The sequence below is a fragment of the Xiphophorus couchianus genome, chromosome 2 (assembly GCF_001444195.1).
Source record: "Xiphophorus couchianus chromosome 2, X_couchianus-1.0, whole genome shotgun sequence".
Lineage (NCBI taxonomy): Eukaryota > Metazoa > Chordata > Actinopteri > Cyprinodontiformes > Poeciliidae > Xiphophorus > Xiphophorus couchianus.
In genome coordinates, this window is record NC_040229.1 from 22,782,541 (window position 1) to 22,799,881 (window position 17,341).

The 17,341-nt window shown below is 38.1% G+C and overlaps 1 protein-coding gene across 1 annotated transcript in view; it reads right to left on the bottom strand.

Moving 5' to 3' along the window:
- Window positions 1-17,341, bottom strand: part of tead1a (TEA domain family member 1a) — a 47,480-nt gene that overhangs the window by 20,300 nt on the left and 9,839 nt on the right. The window contains exons 2-3 of the mRNA XM_028045059.1: window positions 7,049-7,462; window positions 1,306-1,370 (exon numbers count right to left, since the gene is read on the bottom strand). Of these exons, the coding sequence (XP_027900860.1) occupies window positions 1,306-1,370; window positions 7,049-7,253 (270 nt within the window). The 5' untranslated portion in view covers window positions 7,254-7,462. The remainder of the gene's footprint in view (window positions 1-1,305; window positions 1,371-7,048; window positions 7,463-17,341) is intronic.

Consider the following 17,341-nt stretch of genomic DNA (forward strand, 5'->3'; position numbering starts at 1 on the left):
AGGTCCTACCCCAAAATCTGCCAACAAACTGGGCTGTGTGTGAAAAGCAGTGGCACTGATATATAGGAATAACTAACAAAAATATGATTTTTGATTTAGCCTTATTTCTTCTGTAGCACAAAACCTGTAAAGTTCACTTATCTGTAGAGTACGAACAAACAAACTCGGTTGTACATTAAAAATTATGCTGCTAAGGTTTTACATAATAACCTTTTAATAGGAGGAATCTGGGGCTAAAACAACAATAACCATGTTTGTATTTCTTTCAACAATGTTAACATTGAAACAGAGAAAACTTGCTAACTTTAGCCTAGCAGTTAAGCAAAATGTGTCTAAGCAACAGCCAGAGGAAGACATAAGTTAATTGATAACTTGTGTTGAGTCGGGTATATTTTTAGAAACAAAGAGACTCTGGAGCAGAGACTCTTCTTATAGAAGCTGTGCTGAACAGCAGTGGTGAGTAGGTTGAACGGGGCACAATTCCTCATTTGTTCTTTTCTTTATAAGCCTACATACCATCAAACCCAACTTAATTCTTACCTCTTGCAGATTTAGGTTTAAAGTAATCTTTTAATCTTAGCAACGTGTTTATTCTGTCGTGAAGGCAGGCAGCTCAGACAAGGGTATAGCTAATATGACATACCATTTTTAATAAAAAGTCATTTAATTTTTTTTTTTCATTAAACACAAACCATTTTATTGTTTTGTCTTGTTTTAGTATGTAAAACAAATTATATGGTTGAAAACATTTATTTTAAATCTAAGCATACAAAGTAAGAATTGTTTTTAGCCCTGATTTGTTAATGAAATCCTCTCCTGATCAACATGTTGCTTCTTCTAAAATTGTTTACAGAACTCTGGTGGATTTAATCAACTATCACTGTACAGATTCAACCTTGTGATCTACATAAAACTAATACTTTGGTAAAAAAATAAATAAATAAATAAAAAATTATAAGACAGCAACTGCCAAATTATGAAATTATGGGTTCTCAAAATATTAATTTCATGAATTATACCAACAGCTGAGTTCACAGAGTCACAATAAATTACTTATTAAAGTTATTTATCTACGTGTTTTCATATAGTATCTAAATTCTGACAAGCCATCATTGTAAACTAGAGAGATATAAAATAATGCTTTACATTTTCTGTAATATTTCCTCTTTCCTTGACCATTCTGCTTTTTACACCCTTGTTTCAGTTGGTTTGGCATCATTATCACATAGTGGACGTACTCTACAATATCCCGTCACACTCTCTGCAGACAGAATGATTTGACTGAACACACACTCCCATAGTTACCTGTTTCCTTGTCCGCGTCTTGCCTGTTCGCAGTTTGATGTATCTGGCTATCAGCTCGTTTCGCCCTGGAGGAGAAAGGAGACAGAAAACACACTACTAAAACACTTTTTTTTTACCTTCACATACACACATTTGATCTGTTTCTCATTCTCAAAAACAACCAGTAGAAATCATATGACCCTGACAAACAACTTAGTGGCTGATTAAGAGCTGTTGACCCACTGATCCTGTGACGTGCACTTTCACATGAAAAAGCTGTAATCACCGATACCCCTGTTGAGTTCTCCACAGACTCACCAAACACACACACGCACACACACAAATCACACACGCAATGGCCCTGAATACACATGACCCAACAATGCAGGCATTCATGCGGACCGGCCGTCCCCTGATTAAAGGAACCAGCAGGCCAGCTGTACTTGTGCTTACGTGTGCGCACATATGTGCACGCACAGATGCAGATACACACATACTTACAATACTGAATAATTCAGCCCATTCACAAGAGAGCACAGCAAACTCAGCATGACCTGGCTAGTATAGATTAGTAAGGAAAAAGGGGGCACAGAAAGAAAAAAAAATGCTTCAAATCCAGAAGAAACCAGAGACAGAGGCGTGTTTGTGCACTGAAACATGGTAGAAAATTTCACTGGGGCCTCCGCAGTCAGACCCACAACAACTTTAGAGTGATTAAAAATTGAAGTCGCAGTTTATTTATGAAATGAGATAGATTTGCAGATGCTGCGAGTGCTAACGAGCTGATTTGGAGCCGTTTGGTTTGATTTGGGTCCTCTCTTGGCTTGTTTTCTGTTGCAACCGAGTGGAAAAGCAAAGTCAGGCCAGCTGGCCAACTGATGGTCAAGATCTGCACAAAGCCAAACCTCTACACACTACCCAAATGGCTCACAACAATAGCCCTAACTAGCAAGCAGATGGTGTTTGTGCATTTGCATGCATGCGTGTCTGCGTGTCGGGGTGTGTGTGTGTATGTTTTCTGACCAGTTCTACTGTCACTGAGATAGGGAGCTTAGACTGATAAAATCTACAGCTCCCCATGCAGGTGTTTTCCTTCTAGCAGTCGAAAGCTGGGACTGACGACAGCATGCACGCAAACATCAATGTATATACATTCATGAGTGCTAGCACACACACGCACGCACGCACACAGAGCCCTGGCTGTGGAGGCTGACATCTGACTCCAGAGGGGCCAGCTGGTCTTTCTAGGAGGCTTAACGGTGAATTATCATCCTTCACTAACCCTGCGGCACACATCCCTTACTCTTGCCCTCCCTCTTTCTCGAAAAACTCTCCAGCTCGCAAGCACACACATGCACAAACTTCCCTCCCTCCCTCGCTCTTTTCTTCCATCCATCCGTCCGTCCTCTCTTGTGGCTGTTCCCTTTCCCCCCTACTTCTCTGCTCCCCCTTGTAGTGAATGGGCTTCCCTTCTGCTGCCTCTCGCTTCCTCCCTCTCTACAGTGAAAGACTTCAAGGCCAAAGTCAGATGGTCATTAACCGTGACGAACAGAAGCAACCTCCTGCTCTCCCTCCCCTCTGCCTCTGGGCCGAGGCCACTCGGCGTGAAAGCTGACATTCATGCAGGCCGCACACTCAAAAAGTAGAAAAAAAAAAAGCAGTTGTAATGTTTTCATGCGATTGTGACTCATTTTGTTTGAGTTTGAAAAAAAAAGATGAAACTCCACAATATTCATTCCCTTTTTTAATGTGAACTCAAATCCTTCACTGCGACTGTGTAGCCAAAGTTCTGCATGACAGTCTCTAAAACAGCAGAAACGTTGGAAAAAGTTCAGCTAATTTGCATTCAGAGCAAGCAGAAATCTGAGAGAATGGGTAATTAATTCAGGAAAATCCCCAGCTTCCTGTGTTTCATGTAGTTAGAAATGGATCTTCCCTCTTCCCGTCTTTAGAGCAAAGCCGCAGTAGTGTACTGTTGAGCTCCTTGCTCAGTTTGCAGAGTGATTAAGAGCTTCAGCTGCTTTATGGAATAGCTTGAAAACCCCTTTCAGAATAAGGTCAAATCCTGGCTGAGTATACTTGCCAACAAGGCTGCAGTTGAGTGTACTGAGTACCCTGAGGTGACCCTGAGGGCCACAGGGGCCAGACTTTGGCTCACAGCCTGAATTTACCACAGAGTTGCACTGAGCTGGTGCTTGTTGCAACATCAGCAGGAATAGTTAAAGTGTTGAAGGTACTAAGCTTTTAGATCTCACCTCATTTGCTTGAGCTTTTTTTTTCTTTTCATACACGTTTGCAAAAATTATAACAGCTGTGGTTAGAAGTTAATCTTTGATTTATTACCACCAATCTGACAGTTCCTGTAAAGACTCACAAATCCCTGTGAATGATTTGTTGCCAGGTAATGTAACCTGCACGGTGTAACAGGTGGCGAGGTGACATCAGCAGTGTTTTCTGTGGCTTTTCTGAAGACGTCAACTTTAAAAATGCAAAACTTGGCTTTTAAAAAGAAAAACAAATAAAAACAAGGCAGTGAAGTAGCAGTGACCCATTAAGATTTCATTTTAAAGTATATTTGAAAAAATTAAATATTTTGCTTTATCTACAGCAAGAATACAATCCAGATATTTTTATTTCAGCTATTATTATTATTTATTTATTTTGGTCATCTAAAGTTTATTTAGAAATACTTTGAAAAAAATTAATATTCATTTACTTCACAGGTAAATATGATTAAGTAAGTTGTAGTGGAAAGTTTAGTAAGAGCTGGTGGCCATTTTTACTGAACAGTTTGAAGGCAGCCATACAGACTTCTGATTTTAGGGTTGGTAATTATTTCTACAACTTCAAGCATGGATAGCAAATATTTTTTCACCCAGGCAGTGCCAATAGAGTGTTTTTTTTCTTTGTCATGTTGAATGTCATATTTTCTGACATTCAAAGACATTTTGAAGGTAAAGCTGCTTTAGACAAGCCACAAGAAGCCTGATTTGTTAAACATCTGATTGCAGTCAACCTGCCGGACAAGACAGCCCAACTAAACAGCTAAGATAAACTTTTGTTTTGACTAAAAAAATACAAACTTCTTTCAAAAAAATGCTTGCAGTGCCTTTTTGCCATCTCTGTCTTTTGTAAAAGACCAATGCAAAAAAATAAAGTAAAAAAGAAGAGAATTTACTCAGAATTGAAATAAAATCCCAAGCAGGATGCAGTTTGCACAAATTTTCTTGGTAACAATTAAAGCCCCATCGCTCTCAAATACTTCAAATACCCTTTTTTCCCTTATGCTTTTCCTGGTCTGCCTCTAAAAAATACTGTCTGACTTGATTAGGTCACCTGGCTAAGATGTGTCAACAACCTGGACACAGAGTCAACAAGGTAAACAAACAGGGTTGAACATGCCACCCAAGCAGGAAACAGAGATGGACTGATTGATCCGTGACTGATCAATAACACAAAGGGGCTGGAGAAGGATTTCCAGTATCAGTGGGACCTGAGCAGGTCAGCCATGATGAATCCTGACAGGGTTATATTTCAGTGTCTGTGACAATCTGAGCAGGACTGCTAAAAGAAATGAAAGGTACACTACGCTGTTTTTGTCTACACATGAAACAACCATAAAGCACCATTAATGATGCCTTAACAGGCATGCTAAATTAACTTTTGTTTTAGGAAATTGCTGGGAGGCAGTTGCATGAAACCAAGTATGTTTACATAATACAAATGATGCTTGAGGATTATTTTCTTGTCCACTGAGCGGCTTCCAGTGCCTTACAAATATAATCAAATATAATCCAAACTTCTTCATATTTTGTCAAATAACAGCTGAAGCCTATAGTGTATTTCATTGGGATTTTATGTAATAAATAAACACAAAATAGTGCATATTGTTAAGGTAAAGAAATTATGTTTTTGATTTTTGTTTCTAAAATATATATAAAATGGGTGTCACACAATTGTATTCAGTCCCATGGAGATAATATCATGTACAGCAGCAAGACTTTTGATGTCGGTACTACATCTGCACATAGAAAGATTAACATCAATACCAATTCTTTAGAAAATAAATTGGATTAATCACATTGGATGGAGAGCATCTGGCTAACAATCTTGCCTTAATCTCTCAATTGAATTTAGGTTTGGATTTAAGTCTAGACTAAATGATTCTAATGCAGCTCTGGATGCATGTTTAGGGTCTGTGACCAGAAAGAAAGTGAACTTTTGTAGTTATTAACATATTTGTTTTCAGGACTGCCTGACTAGTTTCCCTTCCCAAGCTGAGGAAACCGTCGCAATGCACGATGCTGCTACCTCCATGTTTCATTGTGGGGACAGTCTCTTCAAGATAATGTCCGATGTTAAAGCATTTTGCATGTAGGCCAGAAAATGAATTTTGGCATCGTTTGACCAGAGAACCTACTTCCACATGTTTGCTGTGTCTTCTGCAAGTGGTAACATGCAAATAACTGTTCTTGTGGCTTTCTTTCAACAATGGCTTACCTCTAGCCACTTTCCATTAAAATGGAAAACACAAACATTGTGTGATCAGGAACGAAGCAATGGTGTGAGAAACAGTTCCTGGAGATTCTAAAAAGTCAGTCTAAATTATAAATGACGTAAAATTAGACATGCATTGAGACGACTGCGGCTTAGTGAGAGGAGTAATATCTTGCAATTGGTTCAATTCCATTGGAAGGAGCCTGAGTGTGGAAGACTGAATGAATGTGGCTCAAGTACAAAGCGCTATGAGTGCTCAGTGAGAAATGTCATGGTTAGGTAGTGGTTAAGTGGTTGTACTGTCCTGTTGGTCAGGATGTGGTAGAACATTATGCAAAAAAATGCTATTTTGAAGAAAATGATCAAATTTTGGAAGGAAAACAAAAAAAGTTGGCAGATCAACAGAAATTCTTTATATGTTTCATCAATATCTTCATCTGCTTGATGCAGTGTCGACACTGTAAACCAAGAAAATTCTAGTGTTTTTATATTTCACACTAGAAATAATGTATCCAGTGATGCTTTAATGAAAACATTTTTATCCTGCTCAAACACACAGAGGATGGCCTGGAACTACACATGAACAGAGTCCGACCTCTTCGATGCTGTTATAAAAATAATAATTAAATAATTACAAATCTACATAAAGTACAGAAAAAAAGAGTAATAAAGAGATTTGAGGCTGCGCTCTACATATAGAGAGAGTTAAAAGAAAAAAAAAACAGTAAAAGGGAGTCGAAGGGGGACGCAGCTGGTGGTAGCCAGAGGACCATCTGTTCATCAGTCTATTAGTTCAAACACACAAATACTCTCCCACTTCTGTCACGCTCTCATACTCACACACACAGACGCGCGCGCACACACACAAAGCAGTACAGCATGCCTCCATTTCCTCGCTTTTACAGCTTATGTTTCATTCCCGTTTCTCTGACACTTGATGCACCGTGAGACAATCTTCCATCTCCACCTTCTACGTCGTTATTGTCACCGCCGCCTCACACCAGAAAATTTAACAAGTCAGCCAATCGATGCCTGGTTTTCTTGTCCAAGGATGTCTTTTTTTTTTTTCTGTAATAATATATTACACAGGGCTCTTATAAACTGAGATAAAAAACAATATATCCAAACAATAAAAGTAGAAAGTTGCCATCCTGAGAGATTTGAAACTCCAACATTTAAAGCATCTAAGCTTTAGTAAAATAGAGACATTTTGTAAGAAATTATAAAAGGTATGTGCCGACATCTCAGTCCAGCTTAAGCTACTCACCGTACATCTTCCCTTCATCTGACAGTATAATCTTCCTCCTCCCACAGGGCGGATATATAGCAAGGGCCTCCTGGAAGCTCTGCTCGATGTCTGGGCTCCAGACCCCCTCAGGGTCCCCATCCATTGTCTTGTCCCCTCCTGAATCACTGAGTCTGTCCATGTCCTCACCGGGACTCTCACTGCCACTCCAGCTGCTGCGCTCCATACTGGCAGCTAAAGGCGCTTAGCTGATGGCGGTGTTTTGATTTAAAATATATATATAAATAGTGGAAATTAACTTGTAAAGGTTAAAATTTTAAAAAGCTATGCTCAAGGCTTTTTATTGTCTCGGTATAGATATCTCTAAATGGCAGCCAGCAGTGGGAGAAAAAACAGTCAGCCAGTCGTTGCAGAAGCAGAATCCAGCATCAGAACCTGCAGAGGAAGGAAGATAAGACATTAGTTTTGCAGGTGACTCATGCAGACATAAAATTTTATTTAAAAAAAATTTCCTTGGTCATTTTTATTTCTATGTTTTACCCTTCTTGACATTCAATCTGTTTTTAGCTGAAGTTTTAACAGTGTGAATCCCTGAGGTGCTGAATATCTCATCGTCCAGCATCCTCTTCCAGCTGCTCACCTCTGCTCAGGAAACAGCTGGATTTCACTTTTAGCTCCTCTTGTTGTGTTGTTTGTTTTTGAATATGAAGAAAAGATTTTACAGCAATTGTGCAAATCATCAAAAAAACAATACTCTTTCACTGCTCTTTCCTTTCCATATTTAGCCACTCATTTAAAAAAATTTATTATAATTTGTTGATTTTTTTTAGTCATTTATTTAAATAGCTTTCAGAGCAACATGTCATAAGCCTGTATCCCAACTTCTAAAATGCAAATTATTGCTTCTTTTCATGAAGGAAATTGCCTATTTTGTTAAATCGCTGTGGAACATCATAACCACATAAGTAGAGCGAGCGACTGGAGGGCAGAGAACGACTACACACAGCTACCGGCAGATTTAGGAGAGGGAAAAAAAAACAGAGAAAGAGAAACTGAAGGGGCTTGCCAGCTGCCCACAATTCTTCTAAAATCCCCCACAGTAAACAGCAGGGCTGGCGTGCTAAACACTGCGCTCTCACACAAACATATGCACGCGGGCACGTAGAAACACACACAATTACAGTGCCAGCCCCTCGGGTGAACACATGTCACTTTGTCTGGCCTTCTACTGTTCACACTTCCCATGCAGAGTCCCTCGCCACAGCCTGAACGAGCCTGCAAGTGTGAAAGAAGCGTGTGTATGTGTGTGCGCCTTGATCTGACTAATTTTTACACAATTACACTTGACAGAACGCATGGTTGCAAGTGAAACATGCAAAGCAGCAGGCAACAGTTTGGACTCACTTCATCTACATCTGTACACAGGATCTCAGTAAGAGGCAGTTTTTGTTTTTTTTCATCCCCACAAACACCTGAGGGAAAAGACCACAAGTCGGGAAGAAAACATCTGCTGGCGAAGACTCACAGGCATGAGTAATGAAGGAGATCAGCCGGTTTACCAGAGTCGGCCCTCCGGACCTTTCTCCATGCTTATTCTGTTCAAGCCCATTTCCGTTTCCTATCCAACTTCACACAGTCTCTGCACCTCTGCAGCGGTTTTCCATTCACACAAGGATTCATTCATCCAGCGGGACACATGTCTGTGCAACAGCCACGTTTCCTTCCTAAAGAGTTTAAACGCGTTTGTGAAAACCAAGCTTTTGGTGTGTGTGCGTGTGTGTGTGTTAAAATTAGTTATCCTCACAAACTGTGATAATCCATCGTTTGAAGGAGTTCCCAACTTTTTATGAGTAATTTTGACATTTGTATTAAAATGCAACACAAAAAGCTGAAAAATCTGCCAGTGTGAAACTGTCTTTAAAGCTTTCAGGCAGATGAGAGGGCAGGACCTCAGTCCTCAAGACACATTCCTTTTTTTTTGTATCTTTTTTTTTCCTGAGAGCTTTTGAAAGTCATTCCAATTCAGGTCTAACGTTAACATGTTTCTCTTTTTTTCCCTTTTGAAAAGTGTCCTTTGTACGGCATCAATTCTGAGGTGTCTGACATCTGAAAAATGTTCCAGTAAACACTAATTAAAAATTTTTTGAAGGCTTTCGCAGTCTGAGAATTCCGAGTTTCGATTAAGTTCACTTTATTTGTGCTTCTCTGATGCCTTATGTTATAAATTGTTAACTAGTTTTATTAACTGTATTTAATAATGACAAAAACTGCAACAAGTTCAAATTTTTCTCCTAACTGTGCTGAAGAAAATTAACCTCAGGATCTTCCAGAAAAAAATCAAACACGTTATGTACTCATGTTATCCTTAGACCAAATTTAGCTTATAACTTTTTTTTAGAGCATTCAATTGTTCATCTTTACAAAAATAATATATTTTTTATATAATCCAAGCAAGAGGTACTTTCATTTCCATAAACCAAAACATTTTTTGATGTCAGACATAAATTCAACTATTTTTTCCCTGAACTGAACCAATTGAACTGGTCATTTCAATGTGGGAACAGCTAACATGAACATATTTTTGTGGATCATTAATACCTCCAGATTTGTGAGCATTTCTTGAAAATAAATCAAATCAACGGATCCATTAACAGAAAAACGTGCATCCCTGTGAAACCCGCTGTCTGCGGCTCCCTAACTGTAAATGATGCTGGAGTGTATTACTAAAATTGTTGAACCTGGAAGCCACTGTTAGCTCCTGCTCCTGGCACAAAAAAAAGTAAACTCATGCATTATGTTTTGTGTTACCATAACAATCAGACATTTGTTTACACAACAGTAACTTAGGTGGGACAATATTAATCATTTACTGAAATGATCTACTCTTGCCATGCAGCTTATTCTCCATCTCAAGTTTGTTCATGAGCATCAAGTCCCAGACCGCGAGTTTAAGTCAAGTCTAGAGTCATTAGAGCAAAAGTCAAGTCTGAAGTGTTTGTTTTTGCAACTCAACTTTCTCTCGAGACTAAGTCGACTCAAGTCTTTATCCCTGCCATTTTCCAACCTGAAATTAAGCAAGCTTGGCTAAATAAAATCTGCTTATTAGCACAGAAATGTTGGAAATAGTGTAAACTGTCAGCCAGATCATGCTATGCTTCAGTCTTCAAGACAATTTGTTGCAGAACATGTGGATCTGCGCAGGACATCACTTACTGAGAAAATGACAACAACTTTCCATGCTAACATGTGTACGTGCTTAGCATACATAATGTCTGCTGTATTCAGTATATTTTATAAAGGGAAAGACCAAACAAACTCACCAGCACAACTATTCTGTAATGTTCCTGAATACAAGCAAAACTGAAACCTCAAAGGTAGTTGAAAAGAATGACAAAAGAAGGCAAGTTCATAAAAAATAATGCATTTTCATCTTTGTTGAGGAAAGACATGATTAAAGATAAGTTTTTCCTAGATAAGTTGAAAATTGTAAAAGACAGATGAGAAAACCCATTTTTGACATCAATTTTCCAGGACACACAAAAAAAACAGGTTTTGATGGTTAAAGCCTACTTTAAAAAAATAATGTGTTGCAGATGTTCAGCAAAATTTTGAATAATACTGGAAAGGAGACACAAAAGTAAAGCAGGTGGTGAAAGTTAAAGAATGTGAAATTATAATTTTGTTTAGGTACAATCGTTTCCTTGTGGAGAGAAGAAGGAGAGAAACTTGCCTATATTACTGCCTATACTTTATTGCCCATGTGTATTATTTGTGTGTGCGTGTCTGTGTGTGTGTCTGACACTCTGGATGAGAAAACCAAAAGAGAAAATGTGTTGAATGACATGCAAAACCTGTTGATCAATGTGTTCAAGGGTCTTTCTTTTATCATCTTAATAAATAAAATAAAAATTCAAAGCTATATAAATAAATGCAGAAACAGATGAGCTGAAAAAGAATAGAGTGCTTCTCCGGGTCAGGGAGGATGTCCTGCCCAAAGTGGAGCGGGAGATCGACAGACAGATTGGCGCAGCGTTTGCAGTGAAGCGGACAATGTGCTGATTTAGTGAGGTGAAGAGAGAGCTGAGTCAAAAAGCGAAGTTCTTGAATTACCGGTCGACCTATGTTCCTACTCTCATCTATGATCATGAGCTTTGGGTCATGTCCAAAAGAACGAGGTCACGGATACAAGCGGCCAAAATTAATTTTTCCCGAGATATGGTGAGAAGTTCAGATATCCAAGAGGGACACAGAGTAGAGCCACTTATCCTTCATGTTGAGAAGAGCCAGGTGAGGTGGCTCGGGCACCTGATTAGGATGCCTCCTGGTCAACTCTCTAGTGAGGTGTTCTGGGCACGTCCCACCAGGAGGAGGCCCCAGGGAAGACCCAGGACACGCTGGAGGGACTATGTTTCTCAGCTAGCCTAGGAACGTCTTGGGATTCCCCCAGAGGAGCTGGAACAAGTGACTGGGGAGAGCAAACTGTGGGCCTCCCTACTTAGGCTGCTACCCCGCAACCTGACCCAGGATAAATGGAAGATGATGGATGGATGGATGGATGGATGGATGGATGGATGAAATAATTCTTGTGTGAAATAAAACACATCAGAAAATATCATACTAAACATTATTTTGAATCAAAAAGACAAAAGTAGCATAAAAACACGTTGATTCTAACAAGGGTCCAAAAAGACCCACTCATGGAAGACTATATAGTCAATATGTCAAGCATCAGAGGGTTAAAAAAAAAGTACCTTTATCAAAAGACTTAGTGCCATCTGTAGAGTTATCAGTGAGCTCTTTCTTTCCAAGACCTTGGCGGAGAGGAAAATGTCAAATAACAATCCATTTCTGTGTAACAGCATTCATGTATTCAGATTATTGTGTAAAAACTTCCTGACATAAATATGAAGATCTAAAGCCACAGTTATTGAGACTTTTTTTCTAAATTGAAAATCTCTTCATGTTAGTTTTAAGACATTTTCAAAACCTTTGGTTTCTAAAGACGCAGTACAGGACGATGAGCTTTAGCTTCTATGGATACATTTCTACTCCTTAAATGGATCTAAAGCTCCTGAAAGCCCCATTGCTCAGAGGAGAAACACACAGGAAACCTACAGTATTTAGAGCAGCAATAATGTAACCTATGTGGGTGCTGCAGTGAATCTTTATCACTGACTTCAAGGTCATTGTATAAAAGTCTGCCATTTATAAGAAAGATTAATCAAACTTTTAATATTAATACCAAAATATTTAACTTAACCTTCTTCCACATATGCATTTTAAATAAATATAGATACTATAATTGTATTTCACAGAAGTAAAGATGATCAGATGAAATGTTTTAATTTAGCTGGTTAGTTAGACATATTTTCTACCTTTGTCGCAAACTTTGGCTGCTTTACAATTAGACATGCTGACTAAGACCTTTATGTGTTTTTGCAAGTATTTTTAATTGATTAATATCAACATAATTTTGGCTAAATTAGTACAGAGGAATCCACCAAACACTTTCAAAATATTTATTTTGTAATTCTTTGAGAGAAAGACAAGAACGTTCTGTAAACACTGCACGAAAATACTTCAATACACTAAGACTTGCTATCAGTGCACAAGCTAGCATTTTGTCTCAAGCTTCCACACATCTCCTTCTCCTCCTCATGATATGTAGGAGATAGTTTTCAAACTCTCATGACATATGTCTATATTCTTGACCAATATTGTAGCCCTGCTGATGTAAAATCGGGTTGCAGGGCCACAGCTCTAAGAGGAAATCCCTCAGACATTACACTCCCCTTGACGCTCTGCAGCTCATTCTAGGGAACCACAGGGCATTCCCAGAGCAGCAGGGCTGTCCAGTAAGTTCTGGGTTCCTCTACACTTTTACCAAAAAGCAGACACACCAGATTTTAACTCAATAGACCCACAATATTGGCCAAAAATGCAGACAGGACAGTTTAAAAACAATCTCCTACATACCATTTTGGAGTATTTAGTTAAAATATTTAATCGCTTTCTAAGTGGTATTTACACTCTAGCAGTCAAAAAATATATACATTTTATTTCAAGACATGGCTGAGGCTAAAACTCGTGAAAAATAAAACATTTAATAACATAAAACAAACATTTAAAAACATTCAATTTTACATACATACATATTGAAAGACCCAAGATTTTAGACATTCTCAGTGTGCCACCTCCAAGATCAAGCTGTTAACTTTGTCTTTAGAGTGTGGAGGAATCCAAAAAAACAAAAATGTTTCATTCAGAAATGCCACAATGAAAGCTGTGGGAGTGGACCAAAACCATAAAACTTGTGGTCCAGACAGATAAACAATGAGCCTGAACTTGCTGTAAAAGTGCTGGAAAGCTACAGGCTTTATATTATGTGAAAACTCCAAAGGCTAATCTGGTCAGTTCTTCTCCATAAACATTAATGCTAATTAACTTATATCTTTTTTTAAATTATAATAAGGGTCCATCTGAAAATATTGTATTAGTTTATGGGGTTCATAAGTGTCATACTTCTTCCTACTCCTTGTCAAGCATGTTAAGATTATTGTGGTACAAAAATATGTGTCTTTTGCATTCCTTGTTCATGTGTGTGATTTTATACTTCTGACACATTCGAAATAAATAAAAACCATCTGGGCAAAATGTTGTTATAGCAACTACATTTCACAAAGTTTTTCCTTTCACACACACTGTCTGTGTCCAATGTAAGCAAAAACTAACCACTTTGTATCTTAACTTGATTAGATTCCATTAGTCACCACTGGAGATAGACACCAGTAGCCCCCAAAACCTCACTTTGCAACCCTGCAAGAATAAGCATGTCCAGATAATATATGAGTGGATAGATTACTGTTAATTTTATCCCATTAACCAACATTAACTAAGCAATCCTGCATTTTCACCTATTTTTCCTTTTACAAATGACTCACATTGGTTTATTACAGCTTTTAAGATACAAACTGACAGAATTTATGTAACTATACACAGATTGCTCTAGCTTTACTGGTTATTATTGCTTGGCTTTAATTTATACTACCTTACCAAATAAAATATACAATCCTATGCATATTTTTTTTTCATTCCAAGATCTCGTATTGATGATGGGAGAGTTCAAAATTCAATATTTTTTACAACAGATTTTTAAATAAGTAAGATTTTTATAAAATGGGTAAGATTTCTTTTCATATAAAAATTATATGTTTTAGCCTGAGAATTTGTTTTGGCTTTGCTTCATACATTTAAAACAAGTCTTTGCCCCCAAGTAAAAACATTAGATTAGCATTAAACATTGACAAATGCTTGGAGCATTTTAATTGTTGTTACAAATGTTAGAAAATTGCACCAAACACACACTTTCCTCTGAAAGTTGAAAGCACATATCCTGGATGAGCGCCTATCTACCAGTCTCCAAACTGAGATCCCTACAGCTGGTAACATGCTGATATCTTGTAACTATTGCACAGGTGCCCACCTGTGAAATGCAAAACTTTCCCTTAAGACAATAATAATAACAATCTAAGAAGAGATATAGCAGAAAGAGAGAATCAGTAGCAGATGGACCCTGGAGAAAGATGTTTGCCACACATTGGGAGTCCCCAGCAGCACAAGCCTCGGCATCTCCAGCCAGGACAGCAGGCTTCAGGGACTCAGTGCCAGCCCTCAGGAGCGCACACAGAGGGCATCCAGCCACAACCCCACAGCTGCCTTCAACTCTCACCTCACCCTGCTTTAGCTTTTTTTCCCCCCCACTTTCCCCTTTAGCATTCATCGGCCTCCATCAGAAGCAACACGTTTAAACTAATACTGCTCCTTCATTTTCCATGTTTTATCATAATCCTCATTTCAAACAATCATCCGATCTACTGTGGAATGCCACATTTTAAGACTGTGTGGAATTATCCCGAAAATCGGTTCGTACTGCATTTCCACTTTTCATGGAATAATTTTCATTTTACATCAAGGACAGACTGTATGGTACTACTTTCATTTTTTTATGGGTGCAAATGTGACCAAAGCATTCGGTATCTCTGAACAAACTCAGGGGTGCTTCATTTGTCTTGCTATGCTAACGGCCTCCACTGCAGATTTCCACAAGGTGAGATCCTTCAAAAACACTTCATGTTATTCAAAAGGTCTGAATGTATTTATAGGCATATGATTTCAGCTGCAACTGATGTAGTGTGTGTCCTTGAACACCAAACTGGACCCTATGGAGGACATGTGTAGATTTCTGTACTAAGTGCAACTTTTTAAAAATGATTTTCCATGCGCCCTTCCAGCTCTCCATATGTTTTTAAAATGGTAGTTTTGAGGGCAATTTGAATCCCTATTTAAACCATTAACATTTCATCCCAACCTACTTCTGTTTTAAACTCATAAACTATTTTGTAACTATATACTTAAAATTGGAAAATCTTTATTTTTTTTCTTGTAGTTAAACATTGATAAAATATCCTAAAAATACTAATAACTCACTCATAATTTACTATAAAAGGGAGATATTCCTCCTGTTGCACAACTGACTTTATTGACAGATTGAGTCAGACTCAGATATGAAAGTGAAAATGCCATCCCAGTAACAAGGAGAAACAGGTGGTGGGTAGAAAAAGGAAAATGACAACTATTAACAATGGCAAAACAAAAACAAAGGAAAAAAGTATATAATTTAAAAAGAAAATACTCCTAATAAAACCTAACAAAATAACTATGCACCAGTGTTTGTATGCATGTGTGCGCCAGTAGGTGGATTTAGAAGCTGCCTCTGCCTCAAGTGTTGGAGGAGCTTTCTTTAAAAGTTATTATTGCATAATCTTTTGCTATAGTCAGAACAAAGATTAAATACTGCAATAAAAAAATTAATGTTATAGTGATTATGACAAACTCTGAATGATGTTAGCAAACTGCAAAAGTAAACAGCAACAGTAATGTAAAATTTGCTATTTGAACTTTTTTTTAAAAGTATTAGTTCAATAAAAGCATTATTAGTCACTAATATTTGAAAATATGGATTGATGAGATTATTGTGCACTCTTTAGCAACTGGCACTTCTTCATGTCCCTGGAGATAATGTGTAAGTATTATTATTTTTAGAGCCATATTTGCTTCTTAGTGTGTACAGTCAGAGACTGCATTGCCAAATACACCTTATTAAGTGCTTAATTAATATATAGTAAGTTTTATCTTTATAGCTACAAACACTGCAAAACACAATAACATTTTAAGCTTAAATAATCCACCCCTAATAAGAAACATCCCAAAGATTGGAAAGAAGCATGGCAAATGATGGATTAAGTTTTCAAGTACAACTGGGGAACTTTTAAGTACTGTAGTCCTTGTACACCTGACTTGTAGAGCAATCCTTGCTTCCAACACTGATAACCCACAGCATCTCAAATGACTTGTTTTCTTTGATCTGATTATCATCAAATATCAGCTGACATTAGAGCCTCTGAGGAAAACAGCCAGCAACCTCCCTTGTATTGCTGCGCATCACATCCATTAGAGTCAATGCCTTTCTGCACAGGGGTCAAAGGGCCAACAACACGAGTTCTGCTGAGGACACGTGTCCATGCCTGCCTCTGCATGTGCTTTGAGCGCAGCTCAGTCAGTAGTTTTCAGCCAGATTCTCTCCTCTGTGAGATATCCACTTATGATCCACTCACACATGACAGCACAGGGTGGCAAATGTATGCAGAGGTCAGAAAGCAGGAAAGAAAAATTGCCTTTTCAGAAAGCTGTATAAACTGACTGAAATATTTCAAGGACATCTTCAAATTATCATCACACTAATATTGAATAGTGTTTCCTGTAGGTTCTGAAGGTGGAAAGCTACTTTTCAATACATAAACCGCTGAAATCAGATATTTAGATATACTGCATTAAAACACTCCTAACCTTTTATCCCCTCACTTTTCCTGTTTTAGTTCAACAGGAATTAGCAAAGTTGATTTTGCTTGCTAAATGTCAAAATAAACGGTAGAGTTTTTTAAGCCTTTTTGTAAGGTCTCATTGTTCATAAGTTGACATGTATTTCCTTGTAAACTGTATGGTTGAGTCAAATATTGTTGGGTCACCCTTCAAAATCTTTGCATAGTAGCTTGGTGCATTTCAGTCCCAGAACTGGTGTAACTAGCTTTGCTTTCCCTCAGGCACTTTTTAAGTAATCTGACAGCATGTTTAGGGTCATTGTCTGTTTTAAACACCCATTTGCCACTTTAACACTCAGGGCAGTGCATCATTCCCTCCACCAGAAACACATGACATGATGCTGCTGCTTCATACTTAACAGTAGGGGTGATATTC